Source organism: Acomys russatus, chromosome 5 (assembly GCF_903995435.1).
Source record: "Acomys russatus chromosome 5, mAcoRus1.1, whole genome shotgun sequence".
NCBI classification, from domain to species: domain Eukaryota; kingdom Metazoa; phylum Chordata; class Mammalia; order Rodentia; family Muridae; genus Acomys; species Acomys russatus.
The window spans coordinates 63924318-63945152 of NC_067141.1; the positions used below are offsets into that span (position 1 = coordinate 63924318).

The 20835-nt window shown below is 41.6% G+C and overlaps 1 protein-coding gene across 2 annotated transcripts in view; it reads left to right on the forward strand.

Moving 5' to 3' along the window:
- The window catches only part of Slf2 (SMC5-SMC6 complex localization factor 2), a 53261-nt gene extending 32812 nt beyond the window's left edge, over positions 1-20449 (forward strand). The window contains exons 12-20 of one of the 2 annotated variants that reach the window (XM_051146643.1): positions 1614-1716; positions 2118-2294; positions 4033-4130; positions 5387-5474; positions 7735-7866; positions 8204-8281; positions 10741-10827; positions 17412-17480; positions 18873-20449. In XM_051146643.1, the coding sequence (XP_051002600.1) occupies positions 1614-1716; positions 2118-2294; positions 4033-4130; positions 5387-5474; positions 7735-7866; positions 8204-8281; positions 10741-10827; positions 17412-17480; positions 18873-18908 (868 nt within the window). In that variant the 3' untranslated portion in view covers positions 18909-20449. The remainder of the gene's footprint in view (positions 1-1613; positions 1717-2117; positions 2295-4032; positions 4131-5386; positions 5475-7734; positions 7867-8203; positions 8282-10740; positions 10828-17411; positions 17481-18872) is intronic. The other variant, XM_051146644.1, reaches the window with a different exon arrangement.
- Positions 20450-20835: the final 386 nt, after the last annotated feature.

Here is a 20835-nt window from a genome sequence, read left to right on the forward strand (position 1 = left end):
ATTTGATGGTCAGTTTGATCTCTAGACCCTCTGGTGGAACTTAATTTCTAACCCTTTAATCACAGGTTAAGTTACTCTTGTCTTCATAAGTCACCTGCATGAAAGGCATTTCAGCAGTTAAGAACACTTGCTGGGACCTGGTAACAAAGACCACGTGAATGCTCTCAAAGCACCGGGTCCTATGTTTGTGTTTGCTTTTTTTTTTTTTTTTTTTTTTTTCTTTTTTTCTTTCTTTCTTTTTTTTTTTTTTTTTTTTTTTTTTTTTTTTTTTTTTTTAAGATTTCTTTATTTACATATACAGTGTTTCACCTTCATGTACGCCTGCACACCAGAAGAGGGCTCTAGATCTCACTATAGATGGTTGTGAGCCACCATATGGTTGCTGGGACTTGAACTCAGGACCTTTGGAAGAGCAGACAGTACTCTTAACCTCTGAGCCATCTCTCCAGCCTGTAGAAGGAAGGACTGAAGCCTGTCTAGGGGAAGAGGGGGCAAGTGGCTGAAAAATCCCAATTAGAAGGACAAATCTTTGGATACATTTTTTTTTTCTTTTTCTTCATCCTAGCGAATGTTGTTGAAATGGTGGTGGTGATGGTGGTGGTGATGGTGGTGGTGATGGTTGTGGTGTGGTGTGATGGTGGTGGTGATGGTGGTGATGGTGGTGGTGATGGTGGTGGTGTGGTGTGATGGTTTGAAGTAAAAATATATCTCAAGAGTCAAATGCAGAGTCTGCAGAAACTGATCAGTGGTTAAGAACATACAGTGTTCTTAAGAAGACCTGAGTTTGGTTCCCCATAATCTATAATTGTAGCTCCAGGAGCTCCTGTGCCCTCTTGTAGCCTCCATTGGCATTGCACTTCTGTGCACAAACCCACACATATACACAAGTAATTAAAAATTTAAAAAGCCAGGCTTGTGCATCTCCTCTTTTCCTTGAACTTTTACTGAATTCAAATGCTTAGAATTGGTATGTGTGCACACTCTCATGTGCATGTGTTCTGTATGTAATGTGTACGCATAAGTGTGCCTGCACCTACTCCTCTGTGCATGTACACGCAGAGGCCAGACAGGAGCATGAGTATCTTCCTCTGTGACTTCCCACCTTATTTCCTTGAGGCAGGGTCTTCTCACTGAGCCAGAGGCTTGCCCTTCAGCTAGGCTGGGTGATGAGCTGTGGGATACAGTTTCATGTCCCAGTGTTGGAGATTCAGACTCAAGTCTTCATGCTTGCGTAGCACTGAGCTGTCTCCTTAGCTTCTATCATTATTTCTTTATATTAATTTGGCAGTTTATTTAAGTCATTTGTAGGGCTTATAATAACAAGTTCATTATTATATCTACCCTGTCTTATATAGCTTTCTGACACCAGGAGCATTAAGGAAAGTAACCATTTCAAATCAAAACTAAATTGGGTGCAGTGGCATGCACCTGTAACCCCAGCTTCTCAGGAGGCTGAGGCAGGGTGAATGTAAGTGCGGGGCTTACCTGGGCAGCGCAGGGAGACCCTGACTCGGGGTAGCTGTTCAGAGTTTCCTACAGTGAGTATTTTATACCTGATTTCATACTGCTTTCCTAATGATTCTGAAGCACATGCTTTATTTTCTTCTCAATAGTTCTGAAACACAGAAAACACTGGGGGGAAGAGGAAGTGAAGATTCATCTTGCAATCCAGTTTTTTCAACTCTTCCTGAAACCAACATTTTAAATGTGGTTAAGGTAGGAAAGACTTTATGGTTAATTACTCAAAACTCCACTGGTCTCTTACCAAGTGCAATATCTTAGCAATTTTATTTCCATTATAATTGGATTTCTGGGTCTTTTATTTTTGTTTTAATAAAACGAAAGGGAACTCAGGAATTTTATCATTAAATTGTTACAGTATCAGATAGTGGCCAGGAAGCAATTGCAGTATGAAAACATTATAGTTGCAGAATCCAATCAATAATACTGAAAATGGAGAAGAAAATGCTTACCCTTTTATTCTGCTTTTTGTGTTGCATTTCTTGCCTTTTGGAGACATCTGATAGGTGTTGTCTATGTGATCCTTTTTTAAATTTTTTGTCAAGAGTATACTATAACTCTTGAGCTAATTGTTTTCCTTTGTACATTTCTGCCAGTTCCTAGGCTTGTGCACATCTATACATCCAGAAGGTTACCAAGATCGAGAAATAATGTTGCTGATTTTAATGCTATTTAAAATGAGTTTGGAAAAAGAGCTGAAACAGATTCCTTTAGTAGATTTTCAAAGCCTCCTGATAAATCTCATGAAAAACATCAGAGATTGGAACACAAAGGTAATGTTTCTTAAAATTTAGGTGTTGCAGCCAAAGCTTATACCTGCAGTTGCAGCGTTTAGGAGTAAAGGCAGGAAGTTGAAGATTTAACTGGGTCACCTGCAGCTACATGGTGGCTACAGGACAGTTACAAACAAAGCTTAGGTGTTAGGGGCTTGTACAGCATCACAGGGCTCCATGTACATTCAGAAATCAAGGCTTCTAAGCTCAGTTAGAAAGCTTAACAATAAGCCGGGTGTGGTGGCGCACACCTTTAATCCCAGCGCTCAGGAGGCAGAGGCAGGTGGATCGCTGTGAGTTTGAGGCCAAACTCTACAAAGCAAGTCCAGGACAGCCAAGGCTACACAGAGAAACACTGTCTCAAAAAAAAAAAAAAAAAAAAAACTTAACATGAGCAAGGCACTATTTGCAGGAACTCTGTTATTTAAGTTAACTGATTTTTTTCTGAAGTAGCTTTTTCGTGTGTGTGTGTGTGTGTGTGTGTGTGTGTGTGTGTGTGTGTGTGTGTGTGTGTGTTTTGTTTTTCTAGACAGGGTTTCTCTGTGTAACCCTGGCTGTCTTAGGATTTGCTCTGTAGACTAGACTGGCCTAGAACTCACAAGAGATCCTCCTGCTTCTGCGTCCCAAGTGCTGGGATTAAAGGTGTGTGCTACCACCGACTGGCCAGTAACTCTTTTCAACAATTTATTGTGGATTTACTATGAATCAGCGTTTATAAGTTCTAGCAACTCAATACCTTTGCCCTTCCTGGGCTGTCTCATTCTTGCAGTTCAAGATGAGTAAAGGAATGCAGATGTGGTGACACTTCTGGTTGTGCTTGAGTGTTGTAAATTAAGATAAAGGGTGACTGGGGGGGGGGGGGAGGCAGAAGTGCAGCACAGCAGGACTGCGGTGACACCATCAGAGGCCTTCAAGGAAGGCCTTTCCCAAATGACCTCTGAGCATAAATGCCATACTTGTGACCAGGGTTGAGTTGGACTTAAATACCCATGTGGGGGCTAAGCATGGGTAATCTTATTAGTTTTTTTTATAGTTGCATTTTTAACCATTTTTGGTGGAAGTTTTTTTGTTTTGTTTGTTTGCTTTTTGAGACAGGGTTTCTCTGTGTAGCCTTGGCTGTCCTGGACTCCCTTTGTAGACCAGGTTGGTGAACTCACAGTGATCTGCCTGCCTCTGCCTCCAGAGTGCTGGAGTTAAAGGCATAAATCACCATGCCCAGTCTTGGTAGACGTTTTTAAACATAATAACACTGGAGCATAGAAGACTATCATAAATTACCGTTTATCAAGAGAAACAGCTAGAGAGCCATAGGCATAGTTCATTGGTTGCATACTTGCCTAGCAATTACAAGGCTGGGCTCCATTGCCAGAAGAAAACAAAAGTACTATAACATTATCCAAGAGTGCAAGAATTTTCAGGTCATGAACATCTATGATCTTGTGTATGAGTTGTTATACACACTTTGAGAAACTGGTGTTAGAATACTTTTGTGCTCTCAAGAAAGGCCACCGCGTATCAATAAAGATAAGGTATAGCAACAACATGAGGGTGGCATGCAGTAAGCGCTAGTAGAGTGACCATTCTACAGTCCTTTAAGACAGCACAGAATTGGTATTGTGTGCATTTTAGTAGGTTCTAAATTACATGTGTTTTTAAAAAAATCACTTCTACTTTAGTGATTTCCATCAAGGCAAGAAGTTATATAGATCTGATTCTGGGCTTGTTCTTTTTTTTTCAGGTTCATGAACTCTGTCTGGGTATAAATGAACTCTCCAGTCATCCCCACAACCTTCTGTGGTTGGTACAGCTAGTCCCTAACTGGACATCTCGTGGAAGGTATTGAAAAGTGAGATAAGCAACAAGCTGTTTTATAATGCTGACACTAGTTAAATGCTTTGGAACTCTTATGAGACAGGGTCTTAGTATGTAGCCCAGGCTGGCCTCAAGCTCACAGTTTTCCTCCCTCAACCTCTCCTGGGTGTTAGTTTACAGGCCTGTGCCACCATTCCCAACTTGGGACTTTGTTTCCATCATTTTTTTGAATGTTCTCTTATTTTATTGAGGTGAGAGGTGTAGAAATCCTGATTATGTTGCTTAATGTACACCATGATTCTTCTTGACTTTTATTTTTAGTCTTGTCAGTCAGTCTAGAGCAGTGGTGCTCAGCCTTCCTAATGCTGCAGTCACTTTAAACAGCTTCTTGTGTTGTTCTGACCCCCAGCCATGTTATTTGGTTGCTATTGTTATTAATCATAATGTAAATATCTTATATAAAGGATTATCTGATATGGGACCCCTGTGAAAGGGTTCTTCAACCCCCAAAGGGGTTGTGACCCATGGGTTGAAAACTGGTGTAGATAATCCATAATGTAAAAATGAATTCACTTTTTTTATTCTTTAGTAAGATTATTTATTCCAAATAGGATGGCTTCCTGTCAGTAAGCCAACAAGATCAGTGACAAAGGTTCTTAGCTTAGTGAGAATTAAGCAATTTCTTTCTTTTCTTTGTTGTTGTTTGGACGGGGAAGCTGGGAGGCTTCTTGATGTCGCCCTGGCTGTCCTGCAACTCATTCTGTAGAACAGGCTAGCCTCAGTCTTGGGAGATCTGCCTTCCTCTGTCTCCTGAGTGCTGAGATCAAAGGCATGTGCCACCATACTCTGCTTTCTTTTCTACTTTTTTATTTATTTATTTACTTTTTGAAGACGGGGTTTCTCTGTGTAGCCTTGGCTGTCCTGGATTAACTTTGTAGACCAAGCGGGCCTCAAACTTACAGTGATCCATCTGCCTCTGCCTCCTGAGTGCTGGGATTAAAGGCGTGCGCCACCACCAACCAGGTTTCTTTTCTGGAGACCAGTTCTTAGCTCAAGCAGAGTGTGGACTGACTGTATGGTAGAGGGTGATGTTGAAGCCCTGCTCTTCCGCTGCGCACTAGCATCCCCGTGTGTGTACCACACAAGGTCTGGGGTCATGCTAGGTAGCAGTTGGTTCTTGTGCAAGCCTGAGAAACTAAGACTTCTATGGGCTCATTTACTTGGCCTGTCAAGCGGTATTGTTTAAACACATTATAAATGTTCTTCATTTCTAATTTCAGGCAGCTGAGGCAATGCCTCAGTCTGGTGATTATTTCCAAGCTTCTGGATGAAAAACACGAAGATATCCCTAATGCCAATAATCTTCAGGTATAAATTCACTTTTGTACAAGTTAGAGAGTTAGTGAGATGTTGGGAAATCTAAATTTATGAACACTAAATCAGAAATCCTGATTAGCTGGATGTGGTGGCTCATGCCTTTAATCTCAGCATTTGAGAGGAAGAAGCCAACTGATCTCTGTGAGTTCAAGGCCACTGTGATCTACAAAGCAAATCCAGGACAGCCAGGGCTCCTGTTACACAGAGAAACCGTATCTCAAAAAACCAAACCCAAACAAACAGAATTGTCCTGATTAAATTCAACTTTCAATGTAATCTTTTGTATTGTACCTAATAAAAATGGTTCTTTTTTTTCCACCTGTAAAATGGAGATAGTATAGTCTCTACTTTATAGGAAAGACTTTTAAAGACAGATGAGCTAATCTGTAAATAAACTATTGAGAAAATAAATCATAATGTGCTGTAAAGAACTAATGAAATTAAGAATTTATTCAGGCCAGGCGTGGTGGCACATGCCTGTAATCCCAGCACTCAGGAGGCAGAGGCAGGCGGATCACTGGGAGTTTGAGGTCAGCCTGGTTTACAAAAGTGAGTCCAGGATAGCCAGGACTGTTACACAGAGAAACCCTGTCTCAAAAAACCTTTTAAAAAAAAAAAATTTACAAGTAGAACATTATGATGGGCAGATCTGGGCCTAGGGGTCCTGCTCAAACTATGGCACCAGCCAAGGACAATACTGCAGTAAACTTTGAACCCCTACCCAGATCTAGCCAATGGAGAGGACATTCTCCACAGTTGAGTGGAGAGTGGGGACTGACTTTCACAGGAACTCGGGTGCCCCATATTTGACCACGTCCCCTGGATGGGGAGGCCTGGTGGCACTCAGAAGAAGAATAGCAGGTTACCAAGAAGAGACTTGATACCCTATGAGCACATACAGGGGGAGGAGGTCCCCCTAAGTCACAGTCATAGGGGAAGGGGGTAAAGGGAAAATGGGAGGGAGGGAGGATTGGAAGGATAGAAGGGATGGGATAACAATTGAGATGTAATATGAATAAATTAATAAAATATATTTTTTTTTAAAAAGGAAGGAAGAAAAAATTTATTCAATTTCAGCAGTGTGATCACAGGGTTAGAAATAGCAGAACTGGGGCTAGAGAGATGGCTCAGAGGTTAAGAGCACTGTCTGTTCATCCAGAGATCCTAAGTTCAATTCCCAACAACCTCATGGTGGATCACAACCATCTATATTAAGATCTGATACCCTCTTCTTGCGTGCAGATGTACATACACATAAAACACTAAATAAATAAAATATTTTTTAAAAAGGAATTGCATAACTGTTAACCACATCTTACACCTGTTTTAATGCAAGTGGTCTTTTTAGGTCATAGAACTTCCATAGTTTACTCTAATTCTTGTTCAGTAGAGTGTATGGTAGATATATATGAATATGCATAAGTAGATCTTACAGGAACACTACTCTGAGTTCTGATGATTTTGCAACAGTGATAGCACTAATAGGGCTGCCCTTGGTTGGATCTGAAAAAAAAATCACAAAACTGGGTGTCCCTGTATTGTTTGAATTGTAATTCACTGTAAGGTATTAGGTTATGCCCCAGGAATAAATAAAAAATGAGACTCTACTCTGGGAGACATAATCTAGTAGTGTGAACTGGGTGTAAGAATATGCACAAGATGCTGTGGGACAGGGCTGACCCACCCCAGGCAGGAGTGGTGGGTATGATTACAGGGACGCGGTACCACATCTGAGCCAGTAGGATAGTTAAAGCTCTTGGTTCATTCAGCAATATTTATAGCCACCAAGGGCTATAGATAGTGCTTCTTTTGTAGAATTCAATGACCTCTACTATATTGTCATTTGATCTTGTTCTATGCATTTATCCTAAATTACAAATATTGAATCTTTTTTGTTATTGTTGTTTGGCTTTGCTTTTCCAGACAGTGTTTCTCTGTGTAACATCCCTGGCTGTCCTGGACTCACTTTGTAGACCAGGCTGACCTCAAGCTCACAGCTGACCTCAAGCTGACCTCTGCCTCCCGAATGCTGGGATTACAGACATGTGCCACCATGCCCGGTTCAAATACTAAATCTTAACACAAAGCACCTTCTTAAGCATTTGAGGACTTTGAAGTAAACAAGTCAGTATCATAGGTATAGAACTATCAAGCCAGGAAAGGAAGCCAGAGTGAGAGTGGGCACACTAGAATTAGCTCAAGAAAGAACACTATACTGCTTAGCCTTGACCAGTCTGCCTTCTCCTGATAGATCTCAGTTCTACATCGCTATCTAGTGCAAATGAAGCCTTCTGATTTGCTGAAGAAAATGGTCTTGAAGAAAAAGGCTGAACAACCAAATGAAACTATTGATGACAGTCTTCATTTAGAACTTGAAAAACAGGTATCCAGAGCTAGAGCTCAGAGAACAAATTTACTGGGGCATATGGTAAACTGTGTTTTAGAATTTATTGCTGTCTGAAAACCTTGAGAGTTGGGGTAAAGAGGTAGTTGCTAGCAATGTAATGCGCTCTGCTGTGGCCCTGTGCTCAGGCAACTGTAATGTAGTAGAAAGAAAGCTCTTCGTTTAGAAATCAGCAAGTCTGGTTTAAGTGCATGCTTTTTCCTTATTCACAAACTCAGTTAAATCGTCTTTGCTGGGCAGCTTTGCTAACCGTAGGCTGGGGTGGTATTTATGCTGGCTTTCTCATGGGTAGTAATTTTCTTCATCTCTCTAACAGGCATATTACCTGACCTACATTCTGCTTCATTTAGTTGGGGAAGTTAGTTGTTCTCATTCTTTCTCTTCTGGACAACGGGTAGGTAATATTTAGAATTATTACAAATAGGTGTTAACATGGGTGGAATGAATGGGCATGCATGTTAGAGAAAACTTAAAAGAAACCCAAGCGCTCTGGAAGATGGGAAATCATGGTACCTTGCAGCCATATCATAGTGACAAGAAGTTTCTTAACAGTTATTTGGAGTAGGGCTGAATGACTGTAACCTGGCAATATATAACATATCATAAGATACCAGGATTAGCTTTTAGCTGGTTTCTTCCCACTTTTGTCCTTTGACCACTACTCACTTTTGTTTTCCTTTAGAAAAACTAAAATACATTTTAAAACGCTTACTTAGAGGGACCAGGGAGATAGCTTAGTGTAGAGGTGCTTGCTGCCTGGTTTGACAACATGAGCTTGATTTCCAGGCCCCACATAGTGGAAGGGAGAGCCAACCTATGAATTATCTCTGGTTACCACATGTACACCATAGCATATGTACATACACACAAAATTAATTTTTAAATATTATTTAGAAGTGTTTGCCTTCCTAGTGAAAATTAAACTGCTGTTACGTCAGTCTGCTTCACATATGCATTTCTGAATAATCTCTCCATATTATGAATTTCATTTTTTAAGCCAGGCATGGTAGTACACACCTTTAATCCCAACACTCCCAAGAACTGGATTAAAAACATGTACCACCAGGCCAACTGTTTGATGCTTTACTACAGGGTCTCATGTAGCCCAGGCTGGGCTCCAGTTCCTGATAGAACTGAGTGTGACCTTGAACTTCTAATCCTCCTTCTACCTCCCAAATTCGGGGGTTAAAGGCATACACCACCTCTCCAGACAAGGAAACTCTTTGGACTAAATAAATGTTATTCTCTTATTAATAAAAGCTTATGCTTGCTTGCTAAACTGAATCTCAGAATTTTGGAGGCTGAGAAAGGAGTATTACCATGAGTTTACGCCATGACTTTGTTACTGTTACAAATCGTCATATATAACTATCTGTGTGTGTGTCTGTGTGTCCCCAGCAAAGGGATTTTGACCCACAAATTGAGAACAGCTGCTGTAGTCAGAGCCTATCTGTCTCAGAAATAGACCAAATTAAATCAATAAATAAACAAACAAACAAACCTCAAAACCAGATCTGGTTGGATGTGGTTCTGCTTCTCTAAGCCCACCAGAGGCAGATGCACCCCTATGAGTCTGAGCCCTGCCTGTTGTACATGAGTTCCAACCCTGCAAGGCTATATAGTGAGACCCTGTTTTAATAAAAGAAACAAACAAGTGACATGGGCCTGTAATCCCATCTGCTCAGCAGGCTAAGGCAGGCAATCACAAATTCAAGGCCAGCCCGGGCAGCTTAGTGGGAAGAAGGCTGGAAGTGTAAGCATTTCTAGCTGTCAAGATAAATATTCAATCTCAAATATTGGTGGGCGAGAGCAGACTAGGCCAGATGTTCTGGTTCATCCTGGCTGCTCTGGAGGATAAGTAAGAGGTTTGCTTGCTTGCACCCAGAGTTTCAAGGCCAGCCTGAATAATACTGCCAGACTACCTCAGAAAACTAGAATAAAAGAATGCAGATAAAAAGCTTAAGAGACCAGCAAGGTGTTCAACAGGTGAAGTGCTTATTAAGCAAGCCTGATATTCTGAGTTCACACCCCAGAATCCATGGAAAGGGAGGAAAGAACCAACTCTACACCATTGTCTTCTGACCCACCCAGGCCCATGCAGCCATATATACTTAGAGGGTAATAAAAGATTTTTATTTGTAGAGTTTTATTTTCGTGAAGGTGCATGTGCCTTCTGCAAGTAGCACGTTTGAGTACCGGGGCTTGTGAAGGCCAAAGATCCCACATCCCTTGGAGCTACCATTACCAAATGGTTATGAGATGCCTAATGTGGATTCTAGAAACAAAAATCCACTGAACTATCTCCACAAGCCCAATAAAGGACAGGGAGGCAGGTATTTTTTAAAGTAAAAGCCAAGAGGAATGTCATGTCCTTGTAACCTCAGCCCTCTCTGCAGTAAGGAGGTGGAGAAAGTATCATGAGTTAAATTGTGTGCACACCAGTGTGCCAAAGCCCATGTGACAGGCAGTGCTTATCCTGCCTTGTGGGTGCTGAGGGGGAGTTCAGATCAGGCTGGCAGCAAGGACTTTATTCCTAAATGTTCCAAGAAGCCTGCTGTTCCATTTTCTTTTGTCCCAAGAGAAGAGGATCTCATTATTTTGTCGGGATGATCTTCCAGTGGTCCTCCTGCCTCCCCCAGATAGCTGGAACTGTTAAGCATATGCCATGCCACACCACACCTAGTTCCTTTGTATAGTTTTTAAATTAACTGGCAATGGCTGATAACCGTCACTCTTCCTTTTGCTGCTGGGACTCCATGAAATGAGTTCTAAGCGATTTAGTGTTCTAACTGCATAGTCTGTTATTTTTTTAAGACTTGTTTTCATTTATTTCGTTTGTTTTGTTTTTCATAGAAACACTTTGTGCTGCTTTGTGGGGCTTTGGAAAAGCATGTTAAGTGTGATATTAGGGAAGATGCAAGGCTTTTCTACAGAACTAAAGTAAGTATATTATTTATGGTGGGTGTGTGGCCAGATGTATGATGTGGTGCACCGGGGGAGCTCTGAGGACAGTTAGGGTTGATCCTTGCTTTACACCTCATTTAAAACAGTCTAGTTGGCCTTAGAGCTTTCAGCTGTTACAGACGTGTTCTACTACAACTGGCTTTGCTTACGTTACATAGCAAGCACTTCACCCACTGAGTGCCCGGCCTCCTGTTTATATGTATAGTTAGCAGTGCCACCAGTAATCCCAGCACTTGGGAGACTAAGTCAGGAAAACTTGGGTCCTAGGTCTTCTTGTGCAACACAGTGAGGCCCTGTTGGAAGAAAAAGATGTAAGTGAGAGGCACAGGCATCCACCTCTGTGCCTGGCTCTCCTCAAGCTTTTAGGTTTGTTGGTTGATTGGGGTTTTTTGTTTTTTGTTTTTGTTTTTTTTAACCTTTGTTTATTTCTTGGGTGAGGTGGGTATGTACCAACTCCAGTGTATGTGTATTGATTGGAGTATAGTATATCTCAGCACTACTTGTGGAATTGGTCCTTTCCTTCCATCATGTGGATCCTGAGGACATAGCTCAGATTGTTGGGCATGGTGACAAGTGCCTTTACCTACTAAATTACCTCGCAAGCCAAATACCAAATTTTTAGTCCTCCTGCCTCCACCTTTGGTGTACTGGGAATACAGATGCTAATTACTCCTCAGGTGGATCTCTGTGAGTTCGGGGCCAGCCTGGTCTACAAAGAAAGTTCCAGAACAGCTAGGGCTATTACACAGAGAAACTCTGTCTCCAAAAAAGAAAAAAAGTCAGCTTCTACTACTTTCCTTAGATAAGTTGAAAGTACAAGTGAAAATAACCTCAAAGGAAATAAAATTTTTATTGTACTTCTTGTTCTGAAGTTCCTGATACCCAAAGAGAAAATTTATTTAGCACTGAGGATTTTATGTTTTTTCCCATTATGCAGATTAGAGCCCTTAAACAGGGTAGGGTAAAGTGCCTGCTGTACAAGCATGAGGACCTCAGTGGGGATCCCCACACCCACATAAATGGGAGCACTAGCACAGGTCTACAACCCTAGTGCTGGGGGAGGAGCGGGACGCATGGAGCCCAGTGCTCACTCTCAAAACACAAGGTTGAAAATGATGAAGACACTCTGTCCTCCACGCACATACAGCCTTATTATGTGTAAGATAACGTCAAAGAGTAAGACATTGAGGGGGGTGGAAGGGTTAAAAAAGGGGGGGAGGGCGGGAGAGATGGCTCAGTGGGGTAAGAGCACTGTCTGTTCTTCCAGAGGTCCTGAGTTCAGTTCCCAGCAACCACATGGTGGCTCACAACTATGTATACTGAAACCTGATGCCTTCTTCTGACATGCAGGCATACATGCAGATAGAGCCACTCATACGTTAAATAATAAATAAATGATAATAAAGAATTCTTTAAAAAAAAATAATAAATAGGCCGGGTGTGGTGGCGCACACCTTTAATCCCAGCACTCGGGAGGCAAAGGCAGGTGGATCACTGTGAATTCGAGGCCAGCCTGGTCTACAAAGCAAGTCCAGGATAGCCAAGGCTAACACAGAGAGACCCTGTCTTGAAAAACCAAAATAATAATAAATAAATAAATAAATAAATGATTGCCAGGTGCAGTGGTGCATACCTGTAATCCTTGCATTCTGAGAGCTGGAGGCATGCGGATTTCTGTGAATTCCAGGCCAGTCTGGTCTACAGAGTGAGTCCAGGACAGCCAGGCCTCTATTACACAGACAAACCTTGTCTTAAAAAACCAAAAAAAAAAAAAAAAAAAAAAAAAAGGCTGTAAGACACTGTTTAAATTCATACAGATATATAGTTAAAAAATAAAGGCTGGAGAGATGGCTCAGAGGTTAAGAGCTCTGCCTGCTCTACCAAAGGTCCTGAGTTCAATTCCTAGCAACCACCACATAACTCATAACCGTCTTTAATGAGATCCGGTGCCCTCTACTGGCATGCAGGCACACATGCAGACAGAACACTGTATAGTTAATTTTTTTGTTTGTTGGTTTTGGGGTTTTGGGTTTTTTTTTTGTTTGTTTGTTTTGGTTTTTGGTTTTTTGAGACAGGATTTTTCTGCATAGCCTTGGCTGTCCTAGATTCACTTTGTAGACCAGGCAGGCCTCAAACTCACAGCGACCCACCTGCCTTTGCCTCCCAAGTGCTGGGAATAAATAAATAAATAAATAGTTTTGAAGCCGAGTGTGGACCCTGTCTCGAAAAACCATAAATTACCTATAGAGAAGAGATAGGGTAACTGCTGCTTTTTTCTTTTTTCTTTCTTCTTCTTCTTCTTCTTGTTCTTTGTTTGTTTTGTTTTTTGTTTTGTTGGGTTTTTTTGTTTGTTTGGGTTTTTTTGGTTTTGTTTTTGGTTTGTTTTTTGTTTTGTTGGTTTTGTTTGTTTTGTTTTGTTTTGGGTGTGTTTGTTTGTTTGAGATAGGGTTTCTCTGTGTATCCCTGGCTGACCTAAGCTCTGTAGACCAGGCTGGCCTCAAACTCACAAAGATCCACCTGCCTCTGCCTTCCAAGTGCTGGGATTACAGACATTCACCACCACACCTGGCAAGCTGCTGCCCTTTGATGCCTCACTGAAATAATTTAAAAAAAAAAAAAAAAAACTCCATCTGAGTTCTGAATCAGTTAGCCCAAGCTATCAGATGGAATTGATTCCTCAGTAAGCTAACTAAGGTTTTCTTAAAAGTTTTTGTATACATAAAGACAATAGAAAAGCAAGTTAAAGAGAATGGAATAAAAAGGCAATTTTAGCATTAATAGACTGATCGAGTTCTTCCTGAAACATGGAAAATCACTTTCAGAAATAGCTAAGCTTTTTTTGTTTGTTTGTTTTTGTTGTTGTTGGGTTTTGTTTGTTTTGGTTTTGGTTTTTTTTTTTTTTTTTTTAAGACAGGGTTTCTCTGTATAGCCTTGGCTGTCCTGGAACTAGCTTTATAGACCAGGCTGGCCTTGAACTTAGAGATCCGCCTGCCTCTGCTTCCCAGAATGCTGGGATCACAGGAATGTGCCACCATGCCCAGTTGTGTTTTGTATCTTTACAATGGTTAGCTGCAGAAGCTGGTTATTTGAACAGAACTTATTGAGATTTCGTGTGTGTGTTTGAGTCATTTTAAATATGAAAGTGAGCAATTCATGAAGTTGAATCAGATTTCCAAATACACTCGGCACAACAGCCTTTGGCTTCCCGTACAAAGCCTTGGTCTCAGAAGTGTACTCTGGTGTGTGTCTACTCACTGACCTATACATGTAGTGCTTTTGGCTGCTGTTGACAGACATCCTAAGAGGGACCACTAACGTTGATGTCTCATTCTCTTTTTTCTTTTTTACATTTTATTTCCTATTTGGGAGAGGGCTCTGTGTGCACATCACTCATGTGGGGATCATGGGACAATGTACAGGAATGGGGTCACTCTTCACGATGTGGTCCCACAGGTGGAACTCAGGCCACCAGATTTTCACAGCAAGTACTTTTATCCCCAGAGCCATTTCACTGACCAAGTTTGGTTTCTTAAAGCTGGCCGAGCAGGGTTGTTGCCAGGGCCTCTCCTAGAGGGTGAGCCAGTGGCCCATGTAAATTGCTTCAGGGGATGAACTCATTGAAATAGGTTAGTAGCTTCATACTTCCCCCAAAACTCTGAGTAGAGAAGTGGTAGTTGTCAAGACAGTTTGCATACTTTACATAGTGGGGTAAAGTGGAGATTTTTACTTACTCCTTTGTTTTTGAGACAGGGTTTCTCTGTGTAGCCCTGGCTGTCCTGGAATTTCTCTGTATATCAGGCAAGCCGCGAACTCACTAAAATCCACTTGCCTATGCCTTCTGCTTCTTTCTGACGTATACCCGGGATTGCTGGATCACTTCTGTAATCCCAGCTCTTGGGGGACAGAAGGAAGCAGATCTCAGTGAGTTCAATGCCAGCCTGGTCTGCATAACCAGTTCTAGGACATCAAAGCTACATAGAAAAAAATGTATCTCAGCCGGGCGGTGGTGGCGCACACCTTTAATCCCAGCACTCGGGAGGCAGAGGCAGGCGGATCGCTGTAAATTCAAGGCCAGCCTGGTCTACAAAGTTAATCCAGGACAGCCAAGTCTACACAGAGAAACCTTGTCTCAAAAAATGAAAAAAGAAAAAACATATCTCAAAAAAAATATTGCTGGCTTGTTTAAATATTTTATTCTGCGTGTTTATTTAGCTTTATGTGTGGAGCCTGGTCTACAAAGTGAATCCAGGGCAGGCAGGGTGACATAGAGAAACTCTGTCTTGAAAAACAAAACAACAACAAAAAAACCTTGGGCTTATTTATTTAACTTTATGTGTAGAACATTTTCCTTGGATGTGTGTGTGTGTGTGTGTGTGTGTGTGTGTGTGTGTGTGTGTGTGTGCGCGCGCGCGCACCCGCGCGCCCCACAGTCCCAACATTGACAGATGGAGGTCGCGCGGGGGGGGGGGGGGGGGGGCGGCGGGAGAAGTCAGAGTCAGCCACAGCTACATTGCAGCCAGCCTGAGACCCTGCCTGCACACACACGAGAGAGAGAGAGAGAGAGACAGAGAGAGAGAGAGAGAGAGAGAGAGAGAGAGAGAGAGAGAGAGAGAGAGAGAGAGTGTGAATATTTTTCTCAAGCAGTAATGTGGTTAAGTGGGGCCTCCCGTTGCTCCTTTGGTAGCAAAAGCGCTGTGGTAGAGTGGAAGAGCTTCACTTTGTGGAAACTTTTGAGTTTAGCACAGGCTAAACACTGGGTTTGTGTAGCATTTACAAAGGGAGGGGGTGACATTGTGTTTAGATTTCTGATTTCTATGGAAGGGATCAAGCATTACAGTTTTTTTAGCTAGGAAATGGTGGTGCATGCCTTTAATCCCAGCCCTTGAGAAGCGGGGACAAGTATAATCTCTGTAAGTTTGAGACTAGCCTGGTCTGTAGATCAAGTTCAAGGAAGTCCTGTATTGAAAAACCAAAAAGGAGGTGGGGGGCTTCCAGTCCTTTAAAAAAAAAAAAATGGGCCAGTTGTAGTGCACACCTTTAATCCCAACACTTGGGAGGCAGAGGCAGGAAGATTGCTGTGAGGAGGCCAGCCTGGTCTACAAAGTAAATCCAGGGCAGCCAGGGTGACACAGAAAAACCCTGTCTCAAAAAAACAAAACAAAGCCACTTTAGGCAGCTGGGCATGGGGCCACACCACTTTAATCTCAGCACTCAGGAGGCAGAGGCAGGGGATCCCTGTGAGTTTGAGGCCAGCCTGGTCTACAAAGTAAGTCTAGGACAGCCAAGGCTACACAAAGAAACCCTGTCTTGAAGGGGAAAAAAAAAACCTTAGGCTTATTTATTTCATTTTATGTGTAGAGCATTTTCCTTGAATGTGTGAGTCTGCCCTGTATTTGTGCCTGGTACCCTCATAGGTCAAAAGAGGCCATTGGAGTCCCTGGATCTGGAGTTATAAGTAGTTGTGAGCTACCACGTAGGTGCTGGGCCTAGAATCTATGTTTCTGCAAGAGCAGCAATTGGTCTTAGCTACTGAACTGTATCTCCAGCCCCACATTTTTTTTTCATTGTCTTTGCATTGAACCTTTTAAAAGCAAGCTGTGGTAAAGCTGGAAACAGCCAGTGTCTTGGCCCTACATGGTACACCTTTCAGTTCCCCTAGCTAAGTGTTTGAAAGCCAGAGGGTAGAAGGTAGAAATTTTTTTGAAGGCAGAGTTGTAGTTGTTTGGACCATCTAGACATCTTCAGTAGCAGAGACCAGGCGTGCTGGTGCATTTTCATAATCCCTGTACTAGGGAGACAGAGCAGAAAAATTGCTTTCAATTTAATGTTAGCCTGGGCTACGCAGGGCAACTCTATCCCATAGAATACTAATTTTTAAAAAGGAGAGTAAGGACTAGAGAGATGTGTTTAGTGATTAAGAGAACTAACAGATCTTCCATAGGACCAGGATTAGATTTCTAAAAGATTAAGGATGGACGTGGTGGCACACACCTTTAATCCCAGCACTCAGGAGGCAGGGGCAAGTAGATCTCTTGAGTTTGAGGCCAGCCTGGTCTATATAGGGAGTTCCAGAATAGCCAGGATTAAATTGAGAGAATCTATCTCAAGAAAACAAACAAGAATATTAAGTCATAATCATTTTGGCATTTTAGATTACCAAAAAATACCTTCTCTGTGAGTTCCAGGACAGCCAAGGCTACCCACAGAAAAGCCCTGTCTGGTGGGGGAGGAGGGAGAGTTATGGCAATAAACAAAAGCATATTTGAAAGCCTCCCCAAAAGATGAGTAGCTTTTCATGACAGCAACCAAAATAGAATTGTTGGGTGCCAGCCTGTGAGAGCTATGAGATATGTGTAGCTTTCTGTATATATTTTTGTTGTTACTGTTTGTTTTGGTTTTTTGAAGCAGGATTTCATGCTGCAGCTCAGAGTGGCCTTGGGCTTTGAGCAGTCCTCCTGTGTGCTGGGAGTGGCTAAGAGCTACTTTCTGCCAAATGCTAAACTGACTTTAAATGAAGATGCTTTGATCTAACATCTTTTTCTCTTTTTGTTACTTTTAAGGTGAAAGACTTGGTTGCCAGGATACATGGAAAATGGCAGGAAATAATCCAGAACTGTCGGCCTACTCAGGTGTCATTTTATTTAACAGTTTTATTTATTATGAAGACTCTTGCATTATGGATGATTTGTGTTTGAATTTTAGGGTTTGTTGACTTTCTAAATATTTTGAAAGGTTTGCACCCATTTAAAAGTGTCATGTTGAATTAAATGGAGGTTATTTCACGAGTGCCTCTAACAGTTGTTAAGATAAAATGCATGTTGTATATTTCACCACTTAGTCTGTGGTAAATTTTAGTGTAGTCACAGAATTAAACAGATCATCACTACACTTAAGTTTCGCCAGTCCCTCCCCGTCCCCCATCACCTTCAGGCCTCTCTTTGCTATCATTAAGCCAGAAGCAGATACTTACCTGCTTTCTGTGGAGATTTTCCTCTTCTAGATACTGTTTACACATGAACAAACTATATGGTCTTTCATGACCAGCTTCTTTTATCTGACCGTGATAAAGAAATCCATGTTGTAATATGAATAACCTTTCTTTTGCTAAATGACATTTGACTATATGGACATTTAACATTTAGCTTATAACATTTAATTTAACATTTATCTACTTACAAAATGAGCATGAGTTGTTTCTACTTTCTGATGATTAAGAATAATATTTCTAAGCCAGGTGTGGGGGTACACACTCTTTAATCTCAGCACTCAGGAGGCAGAGGCAGGAGGATCTCTGTAAGTTCAAGGCCAGCCTGGTCTACAGAGTGAGTTCCAAGACAACCAAGGATATTTCACAGAGAAACCCTGTCTCAAAAAAGAAACAAAACTTAAAAATAAAAAGAAACAAAATACAGTGAGGTCTCTAGTTCAGGCTGGCCTGGAACTCACTGTGTTCCCAGGAATGACCTTGACCTTCTGATCTCACCTCTTCCCTCTCCTGCTGGGTAACAGGTGTGCACCACCACACCCTGTTCACGCTGAGCTGAGGATTAAACCCAGGGTTCCATGCACATAGGAAGACTTCTACCAACTGAGCTAGACAATGTCCTCAAGCTCCCTTTGTACAGTGTGGGGGTTTTTGTTGTTGCTTATTAATATTTTATTTTGTGTTTTGGGTATTGTGTGTTCATGTATGTCTATGTACCACTTGCATGCCCAGTAACCTTAGTGGCCAGAGCTTCAGCTCTCCTAGGACTGGAGTCACAGACAGCTGTTAGCTTCTGTGTGGTGCTGGGAACCAACTCCAGGTCCTCTGGAAGAGGGATTAGTGCTCGTAGCCACTGAATCATCTCTCCAGTTCCCTCAATAAAAATTTAAGGCTACTACTTCATAGCAAAAAAGAAAACTATATGTTTCCAGATGTGTGGTTTTGATTTTGTTACATTTATTATCAAAGCCTACTGTCCGGTGTTAGGATTAATTTATGATCTGATTAAATTTTTCCTTTTCCCCCCCTTCTCCAGGGGCAGCTTCATGACTTTTGGGTGCCCGATTCTTAAAAGGAGTTATAGCAGCAAAATTTCAAAACAAGAAGGGCCTTTCCAGGAGGATTACTGTGAGATCCCACAGATGCTAAGGAGCACAGCTGTGTGCCACTCGTGTGTGTGTGTGTGAGGCTGGTGGTGGAGCCTTTGCTGTTTCTAAAGCGGATATGAAATGCCGTCTGCAGTTGACTGTGGAGGGAAAGCCCTGGGGGCTGCTAAAGGAGAGGAGGGGTAGAAGCAGCTGGGAGCTGTGGATCCAGCCTGCTCTCCCTAGCACCTCTTGCTGGGTTTTCAGTGGTCATCTTGTTAGGTGGTTTCAGAACACTTGGATCATCACAGAAAATAAGGAAGAAAGTGTGGACCATCTTGAAGAGTTGGACAGTGAAACAAAGGCTAAGGTCCAGCTGGTTTTCATTCCCCTCTTTGTTGTTTTAGGGTACAAAGGGAAGGCTTAGACTAGAGCTCTGTAATTAGATGTGTCGGTCTCTTCTGTAACCCACCCCATAAACCATTGGCAGTTTCAGCCCATACATATCCTTTACTATTCAAGATTATAAATCTGAGGTTTTTAAATATATTTAAAATCAATTTAAGAAGCAGACATCAGATATGTTGTCAGATTGCCCTAAGAGGAAGAGATTAAGCTACAAAGTAGTGGCTATCATTAAAATGCCAGAACATTTATAAGTGGTTTGTTTAGGATTTCTTTGTAAGTGCATATATTTTTAAAATACTGGTTTAATCATAAAATCTCAGCTAAGCTAGAATTCTGTCCATTGGTAACTATATTACAGAAGTCTCTGTATAAAGGCTTAAAAGTCTGAAGTTTCCAAAAACCTTGTTTCCACTAGTATATAATTTAGCAGAGGCCTTGATGGTGTTTATTTTGGGGACTCTGTGTGTGTGTGTGTGTGTGTGTGTGTGTGTGTGTGTGTGTGTGTGTGTGTGTGTGTGTGTAAGTTTGTATCTTGAAGTTGTTGCACTTGAAAACCACAGCTGCTCTAAATTCTTTTAAACACTGGAAAGCCATCCTTTAGTTTAGATGGTAGAGGGTTAGCAGAGGTGCACATGCTAGATTGAGCCTGAGGTCCTTTGAAACCTTTGGTAGTAACACTCTTGCTGACTGTTGTCTGTTTGGGGAAGGTTTGCTTCCTCAAACGGATGCCAACTGCTTATTCTTGGAATATTGGCTGGAGTGGCTTACTCTCTCCTGAGCATGCTAATGTCTGTGGGTCCAGGTTGAGGATGGTGGAAAAGGGAACTGGGCTCAATGTTTGTGGTCTGAGAGGAAAAAATAAGTTCTGAGAGCTAACTTTCTACCTCTAAATTGAGGCTTAGGAATAAAAACCATTTTATCTTAAATTTATCATTTAAAATAGCATTAGTAACTTTTAAGCTCATGTCAAGCATTGGGCAGTTAGAGATTTCATAGGGAGACTAAACAAATCAAATTTTCAAGAACTAAGGCTGATTGAGGCTCTAAGAGTCAGACCAACAAAAGTTTTATTCTGTGTTGCGTTTACTGGTAAGATTATTATCCTGATGCTACCTCTCAAGAGTGTTGTTACAAATGCCACTGTGGTTAAAGAGATAGACACGAAGAGTTATATTTGACAGAAGCTGGAAACTCTGGCGTCTATCTGCCCAACAATGGGGGCTTTCACTCTGTAATTTAATATCTTGTAGATACATTATTTGTGTGTAATTTTATAAGTGTTCATATTTTTCTCATTTTGCATTGTGTAAAGTGTACAAAATCTCAAAGTATAAAAATCTGCTTATATTGCTTGTAATTACAGTGTGTAAATATTTTCTATTGTGTACATTGACGGGGACAAGTGGGTTATTCAGATTTTTAAGTGACCCTTTTATATTGCAGTTTCAACCGATAACCACCCATCAAATTTAAAACCACTTTGATACATTCTTATTTAGCAATTCC